The sequence below is a fragment of the Poecile atricapillus genome, chromosome W (assembly GCF_030490865.1).
Source record: "Poecile atricapillus isolate bPoeAtr1 chromosome W, bPoeAtr1.hap1, whole genome shotgun sequence".
In the NCBI taxonomy this organism is placed as follows: domain Eukaryota; kingdom Metazoa; phylum Chordata; class Aves; order Passeriformes; family Paridae; genus Poecile; species Poecile atricapillus.
In genome coordinates this window covers 9,206,438-9,231,068 of record NC_081288.1, presented here as the reverse complement: position 1 = coordinate 9,231,068, position 24,631 = coordinate 9,206,438, and the positions used below count along the sequence as shown (strand labels likewise).

Genomic DNA, 24,631 nt, shown 5'->3' with positions numbered 1-24,631 from the left:
CTCAAAGGAGTGAGAGAGGTGAAATATTACAGGCTTCATTCAGGATCATCTGTCTGGTAGGAGTCATTGGAATAAAGGATTAGGGATGAAATTCCTTGGCACTAACAAATTAAGCTCCACTTTGGGAAGTCACTTGAAGGGAGGAAATAGTAGTACACTGCCTTGCCTAGAGAAAATGAGTGAGTATTCCTCAACAGATCACATTACCTATGTGACATATGTGTTGGTTCTCCTATATAAATCTAACTGACCCAACTAGTTTAAGAGTCAAGGTTTAACAGTTATACAGTCCATTTTATGGACTTGGTAAGCATTTCGTTTCTTAGTGGCATTTCTTTTTAACTGGCTTGCAAGGTACACAAAAATGTTCAATGTTTGTAATAGAAGCAAAGTTCATACTTGTGACAAAATATATTGCTTCTAACTTTAAAAAAAATTAAATTAAATTAAATTAAATTAAATTAAAATTAAATACATTATAGAAGACAGTGAGACTTGAAAGGGAAGCTGCATTTTTTGTTCTTGTTTCCTATTTATACTAAAATGATCTCTTTTTTTTTCATTTTTTCTCAATAAAAATCATCCAGATATGTTGTAGTATTTTTCATTTCCACCCACAGATCACCTCTAACCCTTTAATGGTCCTAGAAAGATTTATCATGATTTACCACAGAGGTTATAAGCAAACTATAATTTGTGATGGCACCATACCTGGAAGTATCCCTGGAGCTTTACTTGAGGTTTCAGCTTCTTCCAAATCCAAAAGCTAAAAAAAAGGATTTAGTGTTAACAATAGATCCAAATATTTGCAGAAGTACTTTTCTGTCAGTCTACAGTATGTACAACTGCCAGCATATTGTCAAAGCACAGTGGATGCCAAACAGGAGAATTTTTAGGAGACAAACATTATATGCCAAGCGTGCCTGTGTTCCACTCTGTGTCCAAGGAAGATTTTTTCAGCTGCATTATGTCTGCTGTTTTGACATGCAACCATGAACTTAGCTACAAGTAGTTTAATTTTTCTACATTCAGCAGTTTCTCGCCCTCCAGCTTGTGAAGATCACAGACACATATGTGAAACATTTCTCATAGCTTGAAGCCCTGTTATAGTCAATTGCTTTACACTGGCACTGAACTGTTTAGCTTTCACAAGTAACATTTTGAGCCACAGTGAATAGCACAAGGATTGAATTCATACCTTTTCAGTACCCTGACTGTTTGATGGATTCCAGTCAACAGAAATGGTGGTGAAGCACACAGCTTTATTTATTTGGGTGAGGATCTAGCTAAGTGTACTGGTTAGCATTAAAGACAAAAAATACAACTTGCTGATTTCTAGAAGCATTGGCATGTTTATAAGAGTGGTGTTTGCACATCCTTCACTAATGGGAAATACAGTGAAAAATTCCACAGTGTTCTAACAGATCCAGGTCAGTTCCATCCTTTAAATTTCAACTACTACAGAACAAAAAACATCACTTCTCCTTAACTCTCTAGAATACAAAACAGCACAATCAGTCTTTTTCATTTGTACAGGATATCAGACATCTGTTAAACTGGGGAAAGAATTGAGCCGTCATCATCTTCATATAGAACAGCAACTAAAAATCAGCTTAAATGAAGAGACAGACATGAAGCAAGAAAACATTCTAGTCCAGGACAGACCTAGGAACAGCTACATGAGATTAGGTCAAAAATAATTAGAGAAGACTGTGCTTAAGCTGCTGTCTCATTCAGGACCTCTGATAAGCACACAGATGTTTCAAAAACAAACACAAAGTCCAGTGAGGTGAGCAGCTTTTCATTATGCTCACTGAGCTTTACTCCACTCATAATTTTTTTTGTAGTGCAGTCACTAAAACTACCTGGCATGCCTAAAGTTTTAATCTTTTTTAGTTTGTTTTCAAAATGGGATCTTATCACAGTCTAGCAATTTATTTTAAAGTACTGCAAAATTATTTGTTGATTAAAAGCTGATAACTTACAATCTTTTACTTGTAGACAAAATTATAAAGCCCTAAAAATTGTTTTAGAATAAAAGTGCTGACAAAACCCTTACAAAAAGAGAAATAGTAGTCCTCCTAAAATAATAAAATTAACAAACAGAAGAGGTAAGTTAAGCCTTCTTCAGAGGAACTGGCACAGTCCATCTGTTTGGTCTGATTTATGGAGCTATTCAGTGTAGTATTGTTCAGCAAAAGCAGTTTGTAGGGATGCTTGCTTTCTATGTAGTGCTACAAGCCCAGAAAAAAAAAGTGACATATGAAACTTAAGGGCTTAAGGAAATGATGATTCCAAAACATAGCTGAAATGTCTGTATATTTTTTGTCTGCTCTTTTCCTCTCCTGCCTGCAGCTATAGCAAGAAATGAGAAGTTCAATTATTGATATTTACTTTTAGTAGATCTAACAGAATTACCATAGTCTTTTTATCCTTTTTCCATGCAGAAACATGCATCTCCATTTGCCTCTGCATAAGCAATCATAATTCTTGTTAACATCCTTACAAGAAAAGATGACCACAAAACTCACAGAGAAATGAATACAATATATTTGGATACAGCACAAAAGGGTGCAGGGGTACCCCATGTTGAGAGGTGAAAAGAAGAGGTTTTCTTCCCAGGACACAGCATCAGATTTAATTTACACCAGGCTGTAAGGTGGAATGGCCTGAAAAACTATTGGGCCTGCTCATGAAATCAGATTAATCCCTCAAAACCTGTCCCAGGTGCCTCAGCTGCAGCTCTGTGGAATGTGGCTGTGCACAGGCAGACCTGGCAGGCTCACATGTGGGGAGAAGGCCAGATCTTTATTTTCACAAGGCTATCTCTGATTAAAGTGTTATAATCCCGTGCACATTAATTCTTAGTAATTGTGTGGTGTACATTTACATTTTTATTTCAACATCAACTAAACAGCCAATCAAATTGGAAGCAAACTGTGCTGTTCCAGTATTGTTGGCTTATCCTAGGCTTTCAGAAGGCAGAGAACTGACTCTGAATGTGGAAGGTAAGTGACCTTGGGTGATTAAAAACAATTCAGGAAGGGTGTTTGAACCTCCTTGGCTACAAGAACTAGGTTCACCTGACTGGGTGAACTCACTCCAGGGCTCATCCCACCCTGCCCCCAAACCCAACTGCAGCCCCTGGCACTCAGTGCCTGCCCCAGAGAGGCTGCAGGATTCCATCTCCAATCCCACACAACCCTGCCCATGGGCTGTGTCAAGCCAGATCCACCCAGGGGTTGATGCTCAGGAGATGTGCCTGAAGGCAGGGGCTAGAGCTGCCCCACCTGGCCCCTTGCCTGCCCTGTCCGGGATGTAGGGGTCAGGTCCTGGCAGGTCCTCAGAGACCCGTTACTGCCCCCATACCAGAAACTCCATCTCTGAAAGCTTCCTGACAGAAATCTTCTTGCATGGTTCCTCATAGCTCAATGAAGACATGTTTTTTGCTGCCCACTAAGGCCTGATTTTATTCCTGTGCATGAGAACAGGACGTTTTTAGGCCTAGTATTAAGAGATGTCACAAGAGTACCTGGCACAATAGTTTGACCGGATCTGCTCAAGGAGGGTTGGTCATCAAAAATGGGTTTCCACAGGTATGTCAAAGAAAGAAGTAATCTTCAACAAGGACTGTAGAAACCATGTAATGACTTCAGGTTAATATTGAGGCAAACAGAATCCCATTTTCTGAGGGGTGAAAAATTGCTAAGAGAGAAATGGGAGTTTGCTTTCTTAACCGAGGTGAAACCTTTTCAGTTTGGATACTGCTTCAATAGAGCTTTGGGATTTAGCTCACATCATTCTGAAGTTCTCCAAAATGTCAACCTTTTATAAATTCCAGGATAAAAAGGTCCCAAATAAGGCCTTTTCTCCACAGTTCCTAGTTTTCGTATGAAGCTACTCCAATCTTTCATGCAAGTATTTATGGGGAGCAAAGAAGCTGGCTGAGTCAATAATACTGTCTTCATCTTGTATCCTGTTACTGAGCATTCTAGGGATAATAGTTCCTTTGTTTTATGCTTTAGGAAAAAACATCATAACTTTGCCTGCCATTAAATGGATGTTTGATGGGGAGCTCAGTGAATGTGACCTGTAGGGAAACAAAATAGTGTGTTTCAGTCTTCACAGAGTTTATATAACATTTTTAACAATTTATAGCTGAAGTCACCAAACGCATTCAGAGATGTACTGGAATTACATTCAGGGCATCAAATCTTTCAGAGAAAGGAGGATTTCATCTCAGTGAAACCTGGCTGTTTAAATGTATATCTACCTATCTGTGCATTTGTATATAAGAACATATAAGCATAAAATCTGAAATGTTTCTTATTTCTTACCACTCCTTGCCATTGAAGGTGGTCCCTAGGCATGGTATGCTCCTGGCAATGGACAGAGCAGTAACAGATGACATCCATTCTAGCTGTGCTCTGTAGAGAATTCTAGCAAAGGACAGTGTGGCTGCATCCAGAAACAAGGGTATTCCTCTGTATTTATAAGCCATGTGCTGATCACAGAAATACAAAATTACCACTTTTTCAATTATCGAATTCATGGCTTGCCATATTAATTTTGTCCATTTAGTATTTGCCGCATCTTTTGAAACCCACTGAGTTGCTTGGCTGTTGCTAAGGGCTTACTTCCATTTTCAGAAAACAGTAGTATAACCATTAAAATATCCTTACAGCATCCTTTTCAACCAGACTCCTCAATCCTTGCTGTACAGGAAGGAACATGGGTGAGGCTGAATGAATTAGTGAGGGCTGAGTACTACTGGTTGATTCTTCAATCCTGTATGTGCCAAATGGAAATAACAATACTTTCCTCCCTCCTTCCTTCTTGCCTGGTGTATTTAAACTTCATGCTTTCCAGAACAGCCACTTGTCTTATTCGCTGTTTGTACAATGCTTAGTGCCACAGTATATTACTTTTAGATGGAGCCCCTAAGCACTTCCAAACAACTGCTAAGTTTACCTAAGGATACAAGGGTATGTTGGTAACAGACAGAACCTGATTTATTCCACTTGCTCTCTGTGCAAGCCAGTTTCCAAAGGGAAGCAGCATAGCTGTCCTAAGCCATTAGCATTGCACAGAGTGAAATTTCATCAAGTACAGCAACTTGCTCATATTCATGTGGCTTCCAGGCTGATTTACAGTTTGGTTCTTGGGCAGAGTGGAGAGTGGGGGTGTGTATTTGTGTGCCTTTATCTGCACAAGCTCAGCAGCTGTGCCAAAAGATAGGCTGAAGATAAGTTCATGCCTTTCATTTCAGGCTTATTAGTTTGTAGTCTTCAAAAAAGAAACAAAAAAAGCCATTAATACAAATAGCAATCCTTCTGGCCTTATAAACAGAGCTCATACACATTGATAGCATTATATTGGCAACAATGCACTCCATATGCTCATGAAGGTTACAGGGCACATTTCTGTGTAAACAGTCAAGACACTGAACTTCAAATATTTGGAAGAAATGTTTATTTAACAACTGAATACATGCTAAAAGAAATAATTTACAGCAGCAGTTTCATTACACTTTCTCTCCAGTTTTTTAGTTCCCATCTGAATTGGAGTGATAAATACAGAAGTGGAATTATTTACTACGCAGTGAGGAATGCGTTTAAAGAATAAGCGCATAACTCGGACACTGATATAGAAAATAAACCACCTTATCACCTTAGTGGCAAAATCTTGCATTTTAGTATTTTGCTGAACACACCAAAATGGAGTACCTCTAGATAACAGTACTTTACACTGTACCTCCTTATCTAGTCAAAAATATTTACATCTCTTTTGACTAATGTGTAGGTAGCAAAAACTGAACTATTAAACACATATCATTGATATTCACTAAATAATACATAAAAAGGAACAGTAAATGCGCATTCACATGCATTTAATTTAATTTTTTTACATAGTGACTTTATTGGGTCATGAAGATTTAACTTTGTTTTGCAAAGATGCACATTTTCTCAGTTTGATGTTATACTTTAATGTAACCATATAGTTTTTAGGAGCCATAGAACAAATTCCCATTTCAGTGATCTGTGCAAGTGCAAAGAGTAAATGAGTAAGAATAAGATTCAATATATTTTTGTTTGTTGCAGATGGATATCTTAAAACAATTGAAAATATATCTTTCTGGTTATAAATTAAATCCTTTATTTCTCTCCAGCTTAAACACAACTTTTTACTTACTTTTTCTAAAGTCTGTAACTAGAGGTTTAGAGGGTTTTATTGGCAATTTACAGAAATACCATTTTAAACTTTATTTTCAAACTTTATGTCGCTTTAATGACATAAATGGGGTTATGAATCTTACTGAAGCTGCAGGGCATCTTTCTATGCATTAATTCATTAAGGCCTATGCTTTTTGAAAAAAAGTTCATTTCACATCAGTATTAAATGTTGCTTTAACTTGACCATAACATGAACCTAAAAATCAAAAATTTCCACTGTTGTCTTGATCTTTTGCCCTCTTCTTTACATAAACAAATACAAAAACTTAAACAAGACTACACATGTCAGTGAGGACTGGGTTGAAGTTCATAAGATAGAATCATATCAATTGTTCAATGAGACTGCCTAGTCATGGTAAAAATGTTGCAACTTCTGTAATTTTGTTCCCACAGGTTAACTTTCTCAGTATAGAAAAACATACCTTAGATTTCTGACTTTATTTGTTTCCTCTTCAGGAGCTGTGAAAAAGGATGGTTCTGGTTCTTTTTTTTTTTGTAGCCAGTTGCTATAGAACCAGTTGCCATGAACATGGAAGAGAAAAAAAGTTACATAGCAATTCCATGAATCTGTAAAAAAGGAAAAGTGATTTGGAGTCTATTCAAATCAATCTGTATTTTTTCCACTGAATTCTCTGAGGTTCATTTTAAAACTGTTTTCCTTTGTAAAAAAGAGTATTGTAGTAACTAAATGGTAAACAACTGCCCTTCACAAAAGGCTAAAGAATGTTCTGTGATTAAAATTAAATAATTAATTTGACAACAGTGCTCAGAAATTAAACATAAGCTGAGCTGAAAAATTAATACTTCTTTACAGAAAATCACATAATTGAACATATGTTTTAATTCATCCATATTCAGCACATCATGAAATAATGGGAATTTACCAGCATATTGAAGTTCACAAAAGTCAGGTTAAACACAAGAGAGACTTAAAGCTGCTTTAAAAATAAATTCCCAAGTGCTTTCTTAAATCATGGCCCTACAGCCTCGTCCTAGCCTATTCAATGTTTTGTTGGTTTTTTTTTTTTCCCTAAAGAATTAAATGACAAAAAAATCCTGCAAGTTCATCCCCTCCCAAGAATTCAAAGGGGACTGAAGTAACTCGGCTGTTCGTGCAAATCCAATTTCTATGGAGGCAAGAAGCCAAGGCTTCATTAAGCAGAAGGATACATGAATTACTGAGTGGCAAGGAGACTGGGGCACACTGTGAGAGATGCTGTCACAGCAGTTGTGTTTTATTGTATCTGATAAGGCTTATTGATAGTGTAGCAATAAATTGATAAATTAAATACCACAGAGTGAATAACAACAAAACAGATCAGTCATCAGTGCAGACACAATTTTATATAAAAGCTCCTTTAGCAAACTAAGGATTTTGTTCTAGTAATTTTCCCCACAATGACATTACTTGAAATCATGTCATTTACAGACTCTACCAAGGTAAAATATGGGAGGCCGGAGAAAGATGATCTCAAAAGAACTGGACACCATAGAACTGGGGACCAAAGGCACATCTGTGCTGAGGTGAATAAATCCACTACTTATAACCCTAAACTGACACTCATGATGCAAGTACATTGTCTGTTTTACCTTGTTGCTCTCCTATATATAGAATAAGACAGAAGTGAAGGACCAAATTTTCTGTTAGTATAAACTAATCTTAAGCTGAACTTCACCAAATCACTACTTCAGCAGATTTCACCCTCAGATAAAACTGTCCCTCAGATCTTAAAACAGGGATCTGGCTTTGGGGTTGTTATTTAAGTGGCATAGTGCTGTTTCTTTGCATTTCTGGCCCACAGAAAGAACAGAGCACTGAGAGTCAGTAGTGTGGGAAAATCCCTACCACAGAGCTGGGAACACAACTCCTTAAACTGAATGTGAGCTTTGCTCATGGATAAATGACAGTCTATGAGCATCAGTATTTAAATATTAGCATTCACAAATACGAACCAAGAAAGCAAGAGTGTAATTAGCAGAGGGTATTTTAATGCTATTTGTTTTTTTTAATTAAAAAAAAATATACAACTGAAAATCAATGCTCTCCTCTTCATTGGTTCAAACTATAGCAAGGTATTATACAAGTTGAATAATTTCAAATACCATACTTAGAGAAACAGAATGCAGAATACTTCCATGCTATACAGTGACTTTCATGTTAAAATAGCTTAGTTTTAAAATTGCTTTGAAGTTACGTGTCATATAGATTACTGACAGGGGAGAGGCTAACTGCAGTGTGACCAGCTCCCCTGGAAGTTTTCCCAAACAAGAGAGTAAAGCAGTCATAATTGGAAGTTATCTTTTTTCCTCTAAACCAATAATTAGAAAGTACAACATTTCTAAGACAAAAAGTCTAATCTATTTTAGAAAGGAGTTAATGTTTGCTGCATATTTTTTCATGGTACATTTAAATTATACTTTTAATAAAATACATCTTTAGATCAAAGCTGAAAGAAGTCATCAGTAGTAGGCCAGTGTACTCCACATTTTTTTTCTTCCAGATGATGGATGGCTTATGTTGTTCAGATTTCCACAATCAATCTCATTCAATATTGATTTTCCTCTTCTAGTACATATAAACAGGAGAACTGGTAGACAAAACAAGAACAAAATCCTTGTGTCCAATCACGTGTTTAGACGTTCATCAGCTTAATGAGTTCATGCAGTTTTATATGAGTCTAGAAATGGTAGTGCTGATGATGAAAGGTGGGGCTTGTTTTTCTCTTCTGTAAGATGACAGCATGAAATACAGCATTTTCTTTATATCTCCATCAAAAGAGAAAGCAAAACTTGCCTGCTGAATGCTTGCAGAAGTTTTTGAGCAGTAAGCAAAGTCCAGGCGAGTTATCATCCTTGAAACTCTGGTCTTTCTGGTCTTAGAATCAGAGCAGAGAGGAAGGACTTGCCAGGAAAGTTAGAAATGGATTTTATTTAAATCTAGTGGAAACTGTTTGAACTTTCCACTCTTGTAAACATCCACATAATGCCATGAAAAAGTTCATGAATATTGCATTTTTTTCCAGTTATCTGTCTATACAAGTTTCTACTTGGATGAGGTTCCTAGAGGTAATGTAGCTCAGACACTACGTGGTGCCCTCTCAAATTCATGGGTCCTCCTGTTTCTACCTTTTTTATTCTCTTGTAGGTGCTTCCACTTATTTGTGTTCACCTGCGCATTGGCAGGCCTTTGCCGGCGCTGTTTGCGGTCTCTTTTCCAAACCTGCTCACAGAACTCATCCATTGTGTTGAGATTGGGGTGGTTGATCAGCTGCATGAAGTCTCTGTACCAGATCTTCTGGCTGGGGGTCATGCTGTTGGTCGCATCCTTCATCTTGGAGCCATCACCATCTTCTTCTTTATGGAGCAGCTCTTCCAGGTGGTCGTTATCGATCACTTCAAGGGTCACCTTCAGCAAGGTTTGCATGAAGCCGTGCTCCACAGCATGGCAAAAATAAACACCAGAGTCTCTCCGGTGAAGACTTCGTAGCAATAGGCCCTGTTCTGTCCGGATCATGTGATCATTCACTTTTATCTGTATTGGGAAAAAGTGGTAATTTCAATAGTTATTTTTCATATATGTGCCACACTGTCCTCGAACCATGCTACTTCTTTATTATTGCTCCTTTTAACTGGTAAGACTTGGCCAAGAATTCCCAAACCCAAAAAAATGGAAAACCCTTTGCCAGTCATCTGTTATCGTGAAAGGCTCAAATATTTTGGAAAAACTGATATAATGCAAGAGTTTGGGGAATTAGGAATTTACTCCTTAGTAACCACTGCTGCTGAACAATGATCTGTTTCAACTATGTCAGATGGAGTTGCTGGAAAATTACAGAAGATCTGAGCCTGTAATCAGCAGAGCAACATGGATTCATTTGGCTGTATTACTGAGGTCTCATTCACCATTATCTTTTAGTCAAATCTAGATCCATCTGCAGGAGAGGTTCTTTGTTTTCCTATTGTTCCTTACTACAAAAACCCTCATGCACAGAAGTGGGTTCTGTCTAAGTTGAAAATTTACAGACAAGCAACTAAGGATCAAATTTCAATTATATAATATTTATAATTGCATTGAAATTATAATATTCAAAAAGCAGCTGTTCAAAATACTGTTTTTTTCTGAATCAATTAATATCCAGAATGTAACTTCATTCTCTGAAAGCACGTTGCTACAGAAGAAAGGGCACAAACCTATTTGCTGTTCTCTAACTGAGAATAAATTCTTAATAATTTACTACTTATGAAAATAAAACAAAAATATTTAAAGCAGCTAATGTAACTATTCTGAACATACTTTGAATATATTTATGTATACTTACAAATACTTCAATGCAACAAAAAAACTTTTTATTCTTTAGCTTGACCTCCCTACCTACCAGAGTAGATTGTTCTCTTAAGATATGTGTGACCTGGCTTGACACAACTTGAAAACTTGGGTGATTAGTAACATAAGAATGTTGGTGACAAGAGGAGAAAAATAAAGTAAAAGCTTAGTGTAAAGCCAGCAAGGAAAATAAGTGCTTCTGCCTCTATGAATACTGCTTTTGATGAAAATAAAAGTTTTCATACTCTTGTGACCACTACAGTTCTCAGTTCTTCATTCTGACTCTGTTACCTGCAGTAAAGTCTCAGGGCATGCAGCACATGCCAGACTGTGCTTCAGTCAAACAATGATTAGGGGAAAGCAGTTAAACTTTTTCTCAAAGGCAGTTTTAAGGCCTTTGTGATATTTAAGTTTGTAGAATCTTTGTATGATGTCTCAGGTGACAGAATGCTAGCTTTTTCTGTGTCTGGGATCTCTGATGCACGCCAGTGTGTTTTGCAGGGAGTCTGAGCAAGGAGAGGATGTGAATGCTTGCTGCTGTAACAATCTGTAAAACCTATTGGGGAGCTTACAGGATTTTATGGTAATAAGACTGAGAATATGCTGAAGAACAATGGAAATCATGTATTCCAGAGAAGTGCTGCTTGACTAAAATTATCCTGGGAAGGACTCAGAATGAAGTCTATCTTTAGAGAGAAAAGTGGTTGCATCTCTTTTTTTTTCTGCTGTACCTCTTCTTTGCGATCATCATTTTGCTTCTGGAATTGCCAGTAGACTACTGCACGCTGAGATTTTGGACTGCACTCAAGGAAAGTGCTGCTATTCTCTACTCCATAGATAATCTTTTCCTCCAGGACCTGACCACTTGGGTTATCTGTAAAGCATGAAAGAAAAAAAGAAAAAAAAAATTACCAGGAAACCAACCCTTAATTGCTAAGTAATGTTTTTTTTTTTTATTTAGAATTTGGGCTTCTTTAAAATGTTTAAAGATCAAAACTTTAAAAAAGTTTCCCCCATACCATTATACTATTTGAAAAATCTCCATCAACACCTCTATCTATAATCATGGTAGGTTTTTTGGTTAACTGTTTGTTTTTTTTTTTAATTGTATTTTAAATCCTAACAGCTGTTAGCATCTCAATATGTGAAGTTAATGAATTTAATTGTGAAATTTTGTGTAAGCTTCATTATTATTCATCAGGGAAAACATCTAGGACACGACAAGAATTTGTAATAGCAAACTGTATGTGAAATGAGAAAACTCAGGGTGTAGTTGCAGAATGTTTGTAACAATGCCTCCTGGACTCTATGGTCTTAATACTTTAGAGCAAAATAATAAAACATGAGGCTATTTAAAAGTAGAATAATGTGTTTAGATTATATGGCACTGCAGTTTGCTGAAGCTGTTAATGACCAGGAATAATGTTTTTGAGGAAACAATCTTCAATTAATCATTTCCTCTCATACTGATATAATTTATGGAAATGTAATGAGGTTAATAAACCAGCCATTATGGGAGGGGAAAAAGAAAGTTAAATAAATTACTTCCTTTTGTAACAACAATGTTTCAAGATATTCATCAACTTGCTAGAAATATCACATTGCTATAGGACTAACATGGTATTTGATTCTTCTCCAATACCACAGAGGCTTTAAGGCATCGTGTTTCAACTCTCCACCTTAGCTCTTTAAAATGCTGGTGTGGACTTAAGTGGCAACAGAACAATAATCCTGAAGAGTAGATGTGGAGGAAGGGGTGGGTAGGCTGTTTAACACTGTGTTGATCTCATGGGGTTTCCTGACTCCTTGCCATTCTTTGTCTTTCTTTCCATTTTTCACGTTTGATTTTTAGCACTGGAAATCTTTAAGGAACTAGTTTTGATATGTTTTAACAGGAAAATTATGTCTATTTAAAACCCCGTCAGCGAAATCCTTTGTCCAGTTTTCTTTGCTCCCAACTGTGCCTTTCTCCTGCTGGCCATGTTGTTTAGCAAACACAGGCTGTTTGTTAGATGACTGTAACAAAGGTAAAAGAAAAATTGAGCTCCTAGCTTACCCTGGTACAGAATCACATATGACTTTCAATAATGATTGGCACCCCTGAGAAAGGATGGCAGAAAGGATGTGAAGCAGAATAAGGACTGGTGCTTGCCCAGTTCTCAGAAATCATCAAATGGCCTATTAACATGAAACAAATAGGAAATGGGTTTGCTTGCCTTCCTCTGCTGGATTGTGGACTTTTTAACCAAGTGAGAGGGGTGTTCTACTAAAAACAGAGTTAAACAACTTTTATGACATCTCTCATAAATCACATTCCCATGAAGAATGTCAGTACAACTATGGGTCAGGAAGATAGGGAGCAGTGGAGGAATGAATTAGAAAGCAAAGGAGCAAGAGAAGGGTAAAACATCTGGAAAAGAATATAGCCAAGGTGGTGAGGTCTGAGATGGAGCACAGGTGAATTTGTGTCATTGAAACAGAGGAACTGGAAGTATGTGAAGAGATTAACTGAATAAAGTTAGAAATGATAAGATAAAGACTGAAAATGATAACTGATGGGTCCAGATTTAACACTGTGAATGGGTGACGGATATTCTGAACTCTTCTCTTTCAATTAGATTCTCTAATTAAGGAACAAAATTCACATGTCTGAGCAGGTAGTCAGATATCCTCACACAGAGAGAAGCTGTTTGATATCTGAACTGGTATCCACAACAGACAGCACATACAGGCTTTCTGCACAAAACACCTAGTAGAAAATATCCCCTTTTATAGCCTGGGACACATATGTTATTGCTCCAGTGATGTGTTTCTGTGAAATACTGATTCACAGACTCCCATAGTGAAGGATGGAAACACAGGAATTTCACCCTAGGAAGCATACTCTGTCTCAATTCCCCTCCCAGACTCCCTGAATTGCAATTGCAGAATGGCCCATCTTCAACAACAGCAATCTGATAGTTTGGGTATTCTGTATTGGAAGTAGGAATGTCAAGTCAAATTTCTAAGCCTAAGTGAACTTCGGGTCCTCATCTCCAGCATCCTAAAGAGATGATTTAAACAGCAGATTACTCATTAGGGGGCTTGCAGCTCCATTTCATTATATTTTTCTGAACATAGTTTAGTTCAAGTGGTTCATACGGGGGCAGAGCATGTTATACTGCTCTCATTAGATCCAGGGGAGGCAGTTTTCTAAATCATAAATATCAATATAAAAGAAAAAAACGGGTATTTCTTTGGTAAAAGCCCTGTGGCCCATGAGTAGCAGCATATTTTTAAGTATATAGAGAAGTTTCTGCAGGAAAACTTAGGTACCTAGAGTGTTCTTAGCATCTAAGCAGCTAGTCATTTGTTTTTTTAGAAACTGTGCACTCTGGCACCATTTCAAACTTATATTTTCTTGGATCTGATCTATGACATTTTAATCTGTTAGAGAACACCTTAGAAAGTGGGTGAAGTCCTCTTTACATTTCTTCACAGCTGTAGAAAACACAATATGGGTGACAGACACACAATGAGAGAGGAAGACTTTTAGAGATCCTTCAGTTTCCATTTCCATGATTTGAAGGAGCAGAAGGCAGGTCCAGAAATGTCTATAAAGTTCATGTAATATTGAGCACATGGAGTGCAAGAAAGTAAGCAGTGATGGAATAATCACAGGATCAGGGTGCAGCATTGGCACTGAGAAGCTGAAGAGACTGGATGGAAGAATGAAAGTCTGAGTTGTTCAGAAAAGCAGCTGGAGGAATTAGAAAATTATAGGAGTCATGAAGTTCGTAATGAAATTCAGCCCAAAATCCGGTCTGAAAGCAGTAATTCCCAAAATGAACCCAACAGCAGTATCAGTTTACTACCCTGATAAATATCCTTTAAGTACATAATTTCTGACATAACTGAAGAACTATGAAAGGCTAAGTACTTATACCAAGATTGCTTTGCAGATGAATGAATCTCACAATAGAGTTTAATTCAGAGTGATTCTTTGAACTTCCTCTGGGATAAATCATGTAAAAAAAAGAAGTACCTCTACCTCTTCTTTAACAAGTTCTTCTTCAAAAAACCCCAAGATTGATTTTTTCTTGATAGCTTTAGTATGTTACACTTAAACAAAAATTCTCCTTTAGCTGCCAAAAAGGTGACCATGCTTTTAGATTTAAACATTAATGTCTAGGCAAACGACTGTACAGTGAAGAATCCTCAGCTCCCTCTAATGTTGCTGTGCAGTCATTTTGTACTTTTTATACATTCACACCGAAGAGCAACTGAAAATGCTACATAAACCTTATTAAAAATATTATTGTTTCAGACTGATTGCAAAGTTGGTTTCTGCAATGTCTTTAAAAGTTATACATTATGACAGTATTCTTTTTTCATTGTTTTCTTGGTTCACATGGAGAGTCAATTGGCATTTCCTGCAAATGAATCTGTAGACAAGGAGTAAATTATTTTTGAGGCTTTTTTTGGCTATAGACAAACCCATTTCTTCATCTGTTGTCCAGGGAACTACTAGACACAAACAAGGAAAGAACTCAGCATAAGCTGACATAGGCAATTTATAGGCCATACAGTTATTGTACTATGCATGATCATGTGTAAATGACAAATAAATATAAGAAAATGTAATAGATTTACAACTCAAGTGATGGAGTGAAAATTTCTTTTAAGACCAATCTAAACTATTCATTATGACAGTGCATCCTTGAAGTCTAGGATCCAGAACTGCATTCCCTCATTATTTTTTGTATGTTAGTGATCCTTCTAATGCTGTCTTATCTCGTTTTGTACTTGCTCTGCTCATATTGGCAAAGCTGTATTAAAACTCCTTTTGATCAGGTCTGACATAAAATAATTTTGTCCAGACCTTCAGTTCTCATGACTGTATTAACCAAAAAACTGCATTTCTGGATTACTGTGAAACTGCATTATTCTCTTTCCTTTGGATAGAAAGTATCTTTTTCAGACAAATATGCTTACCAAATATGGGAAGACAAAAATCCAAAGTGTTTTGAAATGCTTTTTTCATCTATGAAAATAAAGAACAGACCTAGAGCTGTTTAAAACACAGCTAGCAATGGTTATAGAATATTAAAATGAACAGACCTGTGGTAGACCAGTTCACAGTTTTGCTCAGGAGTAAAATGTTCAGAGACTAAAAATGTAAAGCTAAGAAATTCTTCTGCTGGTATGAAAATCAGTGTTTAGTTCCTGGTAAAACTTTCCTATTGTGGAACTGAAAATCTCATTCTCAATATAAGGATGGTCTTATCTTCATTGTCTAAGTAGTACTTGATATCATGCAATGAGAAATTTGTGAGTTTTGTACTAGTCACAATTCACTAAGTTCAAATCTAAACTAGTTGTACATTCATGAATTCTCAAAATGTGACAACTACATACTGACCACAGTCTATTCATGAACTTTTAAAACTCCTTTTTCCCTCTGGGTAACTTGGCCTGAGTCTGACAAACAGCAGTAAAAAGAAAGTTACCTCCTTATTTTTCACAGTGGTTTAACCCTGAGATTAGGTCAGTTGGTTGGAGCATTGTGCTAAAACCACTGTTGAGGGGTTGAGAATCCCTGTATGGGCCATTCAGTTAAGAGCTGGACTTGATGGGTCCCTTCAAACTCAGAATATTCTGTGTGAAAAGTTCCTGTAAATGTGCCACAACCATGAGGAATCACATTTTTCCAGCAGAGGGAAGCATTGCCTAATGCAATTTCACTTACAGCAAAATGGACATTTTTAATTTTCTAAGTGAAGGTCTTTTGAAAAGTTTGGCAACAAATTAGTAACAGTGAGAAGTTTGTCAGTCAAACAAGTCAAGAAAGGAGGCTGATCAATACACTGTGAAAATGAAACAGCTGACAAAAAAGCAAACCAAAATATGTCTAAGAAAACCCATGCTGAAAGCACATGGGTACATGCCTGCTGTAAGAACATCCCGATCTTCAGAGCTTTAAGTGTGAGACCTACAACAAAGGTCACTCCATGTTTTGCCAAGATAGTTAGAAACTCATTTGGTTTGTAATTTGACTTGGTTATCATCTTATGCAAACTATGTACAGCATCATGGACATATTTCTTGATGTCATGAAGGAAATATAATTATTTTCTGATATAATATGCCTAATGTGATGGCATGCTATTATCAGGGAAGAGAAGTAGGAAAATTAGAATGCTTAAACTGTTTAGCTGAGGGAAAAAAAAAAAATATCCAAAAAACACAAACCCAAATAGACTTCAGTGTCTGATCCAGGCCATTGTAAGCTATCTAAATTGGGATAATGATGTATTATAGTCATCTTTTGCAGATGTTCGAGACAATTTCACCAACAGATCATTCACATGTTTCCTACTCTATTTGTGCACAGTCTGTAAATTTCATTCCAATTAGCTGCACTTCAGTGGTGCCCATAACTCACTGTGATGCTGCAGGTCTGAGCAGTGGGTGAGTGGGTCCCCATTTCGGATGTCTTGTCGTCTGGTGCGCCTGCAAAGATCACGTTTGATATCTGTTAGTGCCCTTCTCAGCGCTCAACAGCAACAAATGGAACATTTATATAATTACAGAGGTCACAAGTGCACCTAAATAACACTGGGAAGGAAATCATATTGTTATTATATATTATATATTCTGTGCATTACCGTTTTGTAGAATCAGGCTTTACTCTTACAGATGAAGTCTTCAGAAACTGGTAAATACATAACCCTTGTACCGAGATACTAAATAAATGAATAACGTTTAATGCTAATTATTAGTATTAAATAAATACCAAATGAAAAAAAAAGTTTATTTTAACTGTGTGGGCAATACTGGTCATAGATGAATTGATTACTTGATTCACAGATACATTGAATGCTGAAGGATTAAAATACATACTGTAGAGTTTTGCATGCATCAAAAGTACACATTTGTGCAAGTACAGAATATTTTGAATACTGCAACATCTTTTAGATGAAATGTTAAGATTCAGGTGAACCCTTCAGATTAAGGGTGGCTTTGAAAGAATGTTGAAATGCTGTACTTTCTACAAAATCTAAATTAAAAAGCATATATAATTTAAGCCACCATGAGTTTCACCAAAACATTTCTGATAAAACCTTTTACAAAACTGTTGGAAATTGTTTTGTCTTTAGAAAAAACAAAATAAAAACTGGAAAAAGAACATTTTGAAATGTCTATCTTTTGTAGCTTTGGTCTGAATTATACGTTTGATTGCATCTTCCTATTCAAGTTTTTAACACAGTATATTCTTCTCCCAGTTTGGATTCTACTGGCTCTTTTGAAAAACATATTGATCTGTGCTAAAAAAATTGTATTTCATTGAAGAGAGCTTTTTAATAGAGTTTTGCTTTGCATGTGTTGTTCTCTTTGTCTGCTCCTAGTTTTGTTTAAATAGCTGTGACACAAAATTCAGCTGAGCCAAAGAAAAGCGTTTCATATGAAAAAGAGAGAAAAAAAGAAGGAGGCAAACAAAGATGTGTTTCAAGTGTAAGTACTTTACTTTAGGAATCGGAGAAAGCCTGAGGGCTTGCAAAATTAGAGGAGAACAAAGAGGATTAGGCTGCTGAACAATGCTGCGATTTCAGATTATGGTATCCAGCAACGGATATGCAAAAGTCAAGTAGCCTTGTAAAATGCCCTGTTGGTCACTCCCTTGTGACAACAGCCCACATTTTTAAAAGCCATTGTTCTGCAGCACAGACCATCTCTCTTCTCTACACCAGCCCTATTTGCAGGCTTCCACTAACAGCCAGCATCAGCACATACCAGGAGTTCTCACAGAGACACAACTGCTCAGCTGAGTCCTCTTGCCTGAAATTTTAACCATACTCTTTTCCACTGAAAGCTACTGAAACATCAAACCTGAAACTAATTACGAGAAGTACAGCAAAATCTTGCTTTCTTAAAAAAGTAAAAAAAGTTAAATGAGCATTTTTATATATTTATATATTTTTCTAAATAAAAACTTTTTTAAAACTATGATTTAGGACATTTAGCATACTTTAGTAAGAAGGAGTCTTCTTCTGAATGATATATGATTTAAAAAAAGTACAAATCATATCCATATCATTTCCAATATCTTCACATTATTCATTACCAATAAAATCAAACCCAAGATATAAGGAACCATAAAATTTTGCTACCTTTTCCAAAATTTTGAAACAGCATATTTATAGGATACAATTTGTAAAAAAGAAGTCTGTGGAAAGACTCATATTACTGTCAATGGAGTCTGAATGAAATGTTTAGTTGGAATCTCAGGAAAATGTCGCACATATCACCATTGTATCAACAAAATGATTTATGAAATATGAACCAGAACACATCTGCGTGGGGTAAAGTGAAGTGGTCACACTACAGGAGCTCTGAACTGTCATTTTGACTTGTAAAATACACAAAGAAGGTAAAGCAAATAAAATCATGGCTTATGAAATCTCATTTAAAGAGAAGAAGAAAAAAACAAAACAAAACCCCAAACCCTAAACTCAACTATTAGTAAAGCATCTGTACAATTGCCTCAGGAATCTATTTTCCCAATATTGCTGGAGCCTAAAATTACAAGGATTTATTATTAGGAAAATATTCACATTTAAGCTGTTTCCAGCATTGCTGATTTTGTCATCGATGCATTCTGAGCTGGCTTGAGGCAATGTACAGCAGGGACCAGGTGATCATGGATCCTCTCTCCCTGTAACACAGACCTCTACTCTGCTGCTGCTGCCCAGGGAAGACTGGGGGAAGTGGCAGAGACAGGAGCTTTCCTTATGCATCTTTCGGATCCCAGCTTCCCAGCACTTTTTCTTTCACAGAGGCCTCCAGAAAAGTAAATTCTCTACCCCAAGATTTCCTGTAGCTGTGCAACCCAGTAACCCCCACCCTGTAATCCCTGTAAGAAGAGGTCCCATCACTTTACCCCTGATGGCAAGTGAGCTCCATCTGCAGCAGTAAATTGGAGAGATAAGGAAAAGACAAAGAGTTTCTTTCACCAGTGTAAGCAGAGGAATGACAGGATGATGTGCTCTATGGATCTTGGGATTGGCTGGGAATAGGAACCTGTGCTTGGAATGCTGAGAAAAGATGAGTTTCAGGGATAAAGAGTAGCAGGGAAGTAGCAGAAAGCAGTGATTCAGTGACTCCTGATCTTACTGTCTCCTTGAACTCAGAGGCAGTACTCAACCATATTGATTTCTAATACTAAAAACTTTTCAGAACAAATCAGTCTTTTAGACTCTCCTTGAAAACCTCATCATTCCCTCTCCTTTCCCTCCCCTTCCAGAGAAGGATGTCTGGCATATTCAATTTAATGTGAGCTCTTTTTTATCATTTTTATCAAGGGAATCTCAAACTACACCAATGTCTGCTTCTATTTGCCAATATTTACCTATCCAGTTATTCCTAATTTCTACTTCAATAGCCAGGAGCTCTTCAGTAACTAGCTTGGGTACTTTTAGAGAAAGGGTTCCAAAGATAAAGGGAGGCAAAGAAATTAGTACTCTAAACCATCAGATCAGGCAACTAGACTTGTAAATTTTTAACAAAATTGATATTTTTAACTTGTGGAGTCAGCTTTACACCAACATCTGCATTGCAAAGCCTTTAGCATCAGTGCAGAGGGACTGTAATACTGGCTGTTCTGATCTGGCAGCACATGGACACAAAACAGAACATAAAAACTGTACTTTTGAATAATAATAATAATGTTATGTATCACTAAAAAAGATAATTTTGTATCAATGTCCAAATACTATAGAAATCTTTCTCTTGAATCAGAATTCATGAAGATGCAGGATAATTTACTGGGGCAAGCAGTGATTTTTTTTGATTTTGAGCCTCCGCCTCATGTTAGAGAAAATGAATTTTATTCTTTTTGCTGTTTACCAATGAACATAAAGTTAGGAGTTAATTTCAGACACAACTCTTGTCTGAATGTTTTCTTACAGGAGCTTTTTGAGCCAGCCCAAGAAGTAGCAGTGGTCACTTTAAATCAACCAAGACTTCATATTGCATATAGCTCCCACAATGATGTTTTCCTTGGAAGAGAAAGGGCTCCACTTAACCGTCCCCTGAAAAATCGCCAAAGCCCTCTGGTCATATTGAGGCCATGAGTTAAAACAAACAGCAAACCATGCAGACACCCAGAACTGTCCCTACCTCTTAGCAGTGGGGAAGTAACGTGAGCAGGAGGAGCCATCCCAGGCACAGTAAGGGTCCCTTGCAAGGCAACACTCAGCACAAGCTTTTCCATACACATCACAGCGGTGTAAAGGAAGCTGTGAAACTCCAGTGGCTGAGCCAATGTAGAGCTGTTGCTGTTGTGAAAGTAAAAAAAAAAAAAAAAGTTCAAAAAATATTGCAAATTACAATTTTCTTTTTCTAAGAAAGGATAAAAATGTTATATAATCATCTGTTAGGATCACTTCAAATACAATAAAGGATCATGATCCTGATGTATGCTAGAGGAATGAGAACAGAATTGTCCCCAGGGCAAAAAAAAATCAAACACGAAAAACTTTATTTTTTCACTAAACTCTTGGTGGGTTCCCTAAACAGTAAGAAAATTAAAGAACTCTTAAATTTTTCCTTTTGTATTCAGATTCTCACACTGGGAAAACACTACAGTTAGTGACAGAACACAGCAGAGAACATGCTTTTGAATTTGAACAAAAAGAAAAACTTCAACATAAATTTCCTAAGTATTACCTCAATTTATGTATGTGAGGGGAAACCAGAAGTAAATTGTTTCAGAGTGATGTTACGATATTTCAGTTTGGAAGTGCTGCTATGCATGCACTTCTTTGCATGTCTGGTAATTCCAATGTATTGGAATGTATTGTACTCTTTTCTGTAAGCCACATGATTTAACTGGAACATATATTTAAGGAGGGGAGAGATTTTGTTTTATTTTGGATTAAAAAAAATGTTGAGTAGAAGATGCAGTTCAAATGCAGAAGTAAATAAAAAACCATGCACACAAAATGAAAAACAGCCTTGCATGGCATCACAACAGAATATCTTGTCTCTCTCAATTTCCTCTCTGATATCAAATTCATGTGGTCCACTAGGGAAGCTGGCCCCCAGAGGGATATGAGAAAACTGAACTTCTGATCCCATGTGAAAGTCCAAAGAGAGATATTTGAGATTAGGAATAATTCACAAAGAAAACAAGTATTAGTGGGATGCAAAACTAGGGGAACACTAAATAGATACACAAAAATTCAAAGGCATCATCCTTCTGGTTTGGAAACACTGATGTTTTGCTATCAAACCTCATCACTCAGCACCCACAGTGGACCAATGAATACCTTTCTTCAAGGTCCTACTCCAGGAAGTCCCATGAAGGAAATATAAATTCACATTAATTTTCCTTTCTTTGAAAACATAAAGGTGGTATGAAAAATAGGATTTCAAGAAATGTTATCAAAATTCTTCATCTCCTGTGTTGCAATGTCCCAGAGGCACCATTTTCTCAGAATTCAGGGAAGGAAGATGGCTGTGGTCACCTACATACTAGAGATAATGAGCACTAGATAACAGGAGATAGCAACACCAAAAACACTCATAAGAGGTTGTGCTAACTTCTTTCAGAGACAGCAGCTTGGCAGTTTATACAGACATATTAATTGTAACAGAAACATCCCGTGCATTTATATAAACACCGGTATTTTCTCAAGGAAAATATGACAAGGAAAGCCCCCAAAGGAAAATTCACTGGCAAATTGAAAACTAAATCCTTTCTAAGCAGCTGCCTCCATCTATTATGGTTTCATAGCTGGGTTGTAAACCCACATTCTCCAGGCAAAACTCTCTGACCACTCAGGGCTTTACACAAAGCCTGAACTGTACACACACGTCCTAGTCAGTGTTGTAGCCGTGAGAAGAGGTGACAGGCAACAGACATGATGAGCTGCTTCTCTCTAGCTGAAGTGACTTAATCAAGTACCCACCTTAGGGGTCCATCCTGCAGTAAAAAGAGCAGCAATTCAAATCTTAGGTGACCTAACTGCTTCTCAAGGGAAGCCTCTTCTCTTTACTGATTATGAAGGCAGCATAGGTCAAATTAGAGCTTCAGTTAAGTATCTTAAATGTCCAGATGGTATTGATCTGAGTCCTGTGTAATTGGGGCATTAATATCTGTGTAAGCATGTAGGAACGTGTGGTGCAACTAATATAAAAATCAACCCACAGAATACTCATGGGAAAATAAAGAATGGTGTAATGGTTTCCTATGTACCTCTGCAACCAATTTCATTTTGCAATAATCCCCTCCCTGATTTCTAATAAATGTCTTTAGAATTAAAAAATGACTAGAAACATAAGAAAAAAAAATATACCAAAATAGGGTTACTTAAAAACTATATTCCTTGTAGGTAAGTTCATAGTTCAGTCAGTGAACTGTAGCATATGTTTCAGGTGCTGCACAGCTTTAAGGCTGCTGCCTTGTTTGCTGCTCTTCTAATCATGGTTTTAGACTCCAGCTGGTGATCATTATTCTGGACACTAACAATATAAAAAGCCCAGGCAGTATGAAATTCAGAAAATAGAAATAGAATCCTTTGCATCAATGGTCTGACCTTACTTGGCCATACCACAGTCAAACTGCCTTCTCAGCCATCTCTTCCAAGACATTGTTAATTTAATGAATGAGATTATTAGATCAAATGAAAGAGTAAAAAAAAAAAAAAAAAAAAAAAAAAAGTTGGCCTCTAAAAATTCTTACAGTATCAGGACTCAAGAAAAACTGAGGAAACTAATATTTTAAGCAATCCAGTGGTTTCCATTGGCCCCACAGTGCTACCCAAACCAGCAGTCTTTACCTAGACAAAGTCAGACAAAGGGATAACAGAATGGGAATAACATAATGCTTAAGAGAAGAACTTAAGAGGAATTTTTAAAGGAACTTTAGGGAGCATGAGATTCAAGTACCATTTGATTAATTTAAGGTCTTGAGAAGTAATGCAGAATGGTACAGCATGCTGTTTCAATGATACATTCATTTTGAGCTGGTCCTTTCTATATGCCCACTATGGACAGAAATCTCTGAATAAAACTCAGTACTTGGTGAAATATTCTATAAAAGTAGTCACTAAGATATTTCTGAAGGTGTCTTCCTTGTATTTTCTTGAAAATCTTACACAAGAGAAATAAGGCTCTTTGTAGCAATTCACCAAACAAGGCCTTGGCCCGTTCAGCTAAGGATCTCCTTGTCTTCTTCCCATGCCACCAGAAATCCAAATGCTTTTTGAAGGAGAATCACAAAGCTGACCCAGAGAAAGAGGTGAGAGGTTGCTCTGCAAAAAGTCACCTTTGATTGAAACCCAGGCCTGACTTTTTGGCCTGCTTCCATGTTTGTAAGGAAAAAATTATGAAGCTTCACGTGGCACCTTCACCTCAAAGCCAAGTGGTACCGTGTCTCCCACAGAACTGTGAGCTGAGGCAGCTGAAGGGTGTTGCAGTGGCTCAAGGATTCTCTGAAAGCTTGTGTCTATTGCTAACGAAGCATAAACTGTTTAAGTGATAAGGTTACACAAGCCTAGGGCTCTGAACACAATCAGGAGGAATGTGTAGCTTCAGTGAGAAAATATAGACATAATTCTTGTGAGTTAAAGACAGCAGAGTGGAGAAAGAACATATTAAGGCTTAGTCTTGCACATAAAAGCTAAATTTCCTTACTCAAAGCCACTTTTGCTCAAGGGCCAAATGCATACTCAGAGAGAGAGAGAGAGAGAGAGAGAGAGAGAGAGACAGGAGCTTTAGATTTTAATATAATCTAAAACTTAAACTAAGTTCCACTCCTGAATAATTTGTAGATTTTGGTCTTTAGGAAGAGTAATTTGTAACATAACATGTTGGCATGATGGCAAAAGAGGTAGCTTTGAACAACCAGGGTAGTAAAAGGTTTAGAAATAAGGAGAAACTCCCTGTACCATGTTTTTATAATTGGATGGAAGATTTGTTAGTGAAAAAACAAAGCGAAGTGATTATTTTTAAGGCATTCAATAGAACATGCTGGTTTTACTATTTATGTTTCATACTCTGGCTTTCCACAATGCATAGAATTATCGTGCTG

General features: G+C 36.9%; 1 protein-coding gene across 1 annotated transcript in view; it reads right to left on the bottom strand.

Moving 5' to 3' along the window:
* Positions 1 to 8,202: 8,202 nt before the first annotated feature.
* Positions 8,203 to 24,631, bottom strand: part of LOC131592129 (semaphorin-3A) — a 160,706-nt gene continuing 144,277 nt past the window's right edge. The window contains exons 14-17 of the mRNA XM_058863413.1: positions 20,716 to 20,873; positions 16,982 to 17,049; positions 11,289 to 11,431; positions 8,203 to 9,765 (exon numbers count right to left, since the gene is read on the bottom strand). Of these exons, the coding sequence (XP_058719396.1) occupies positions 9,310 to 9,765; positions 11,289 to 11,431; positions 16,982 to 17,049; positions 20,716 to 20,873 (825 nt within the window). The 3' untranslated portion in view covers positions 8,203 to 9,309. The remainder of the gene's footprint in view (positions 9,766 to 11,288; positions 11,432 to 16,981; positions 17,050 to 20,715; positions 20,874 to 24,631) is intronic.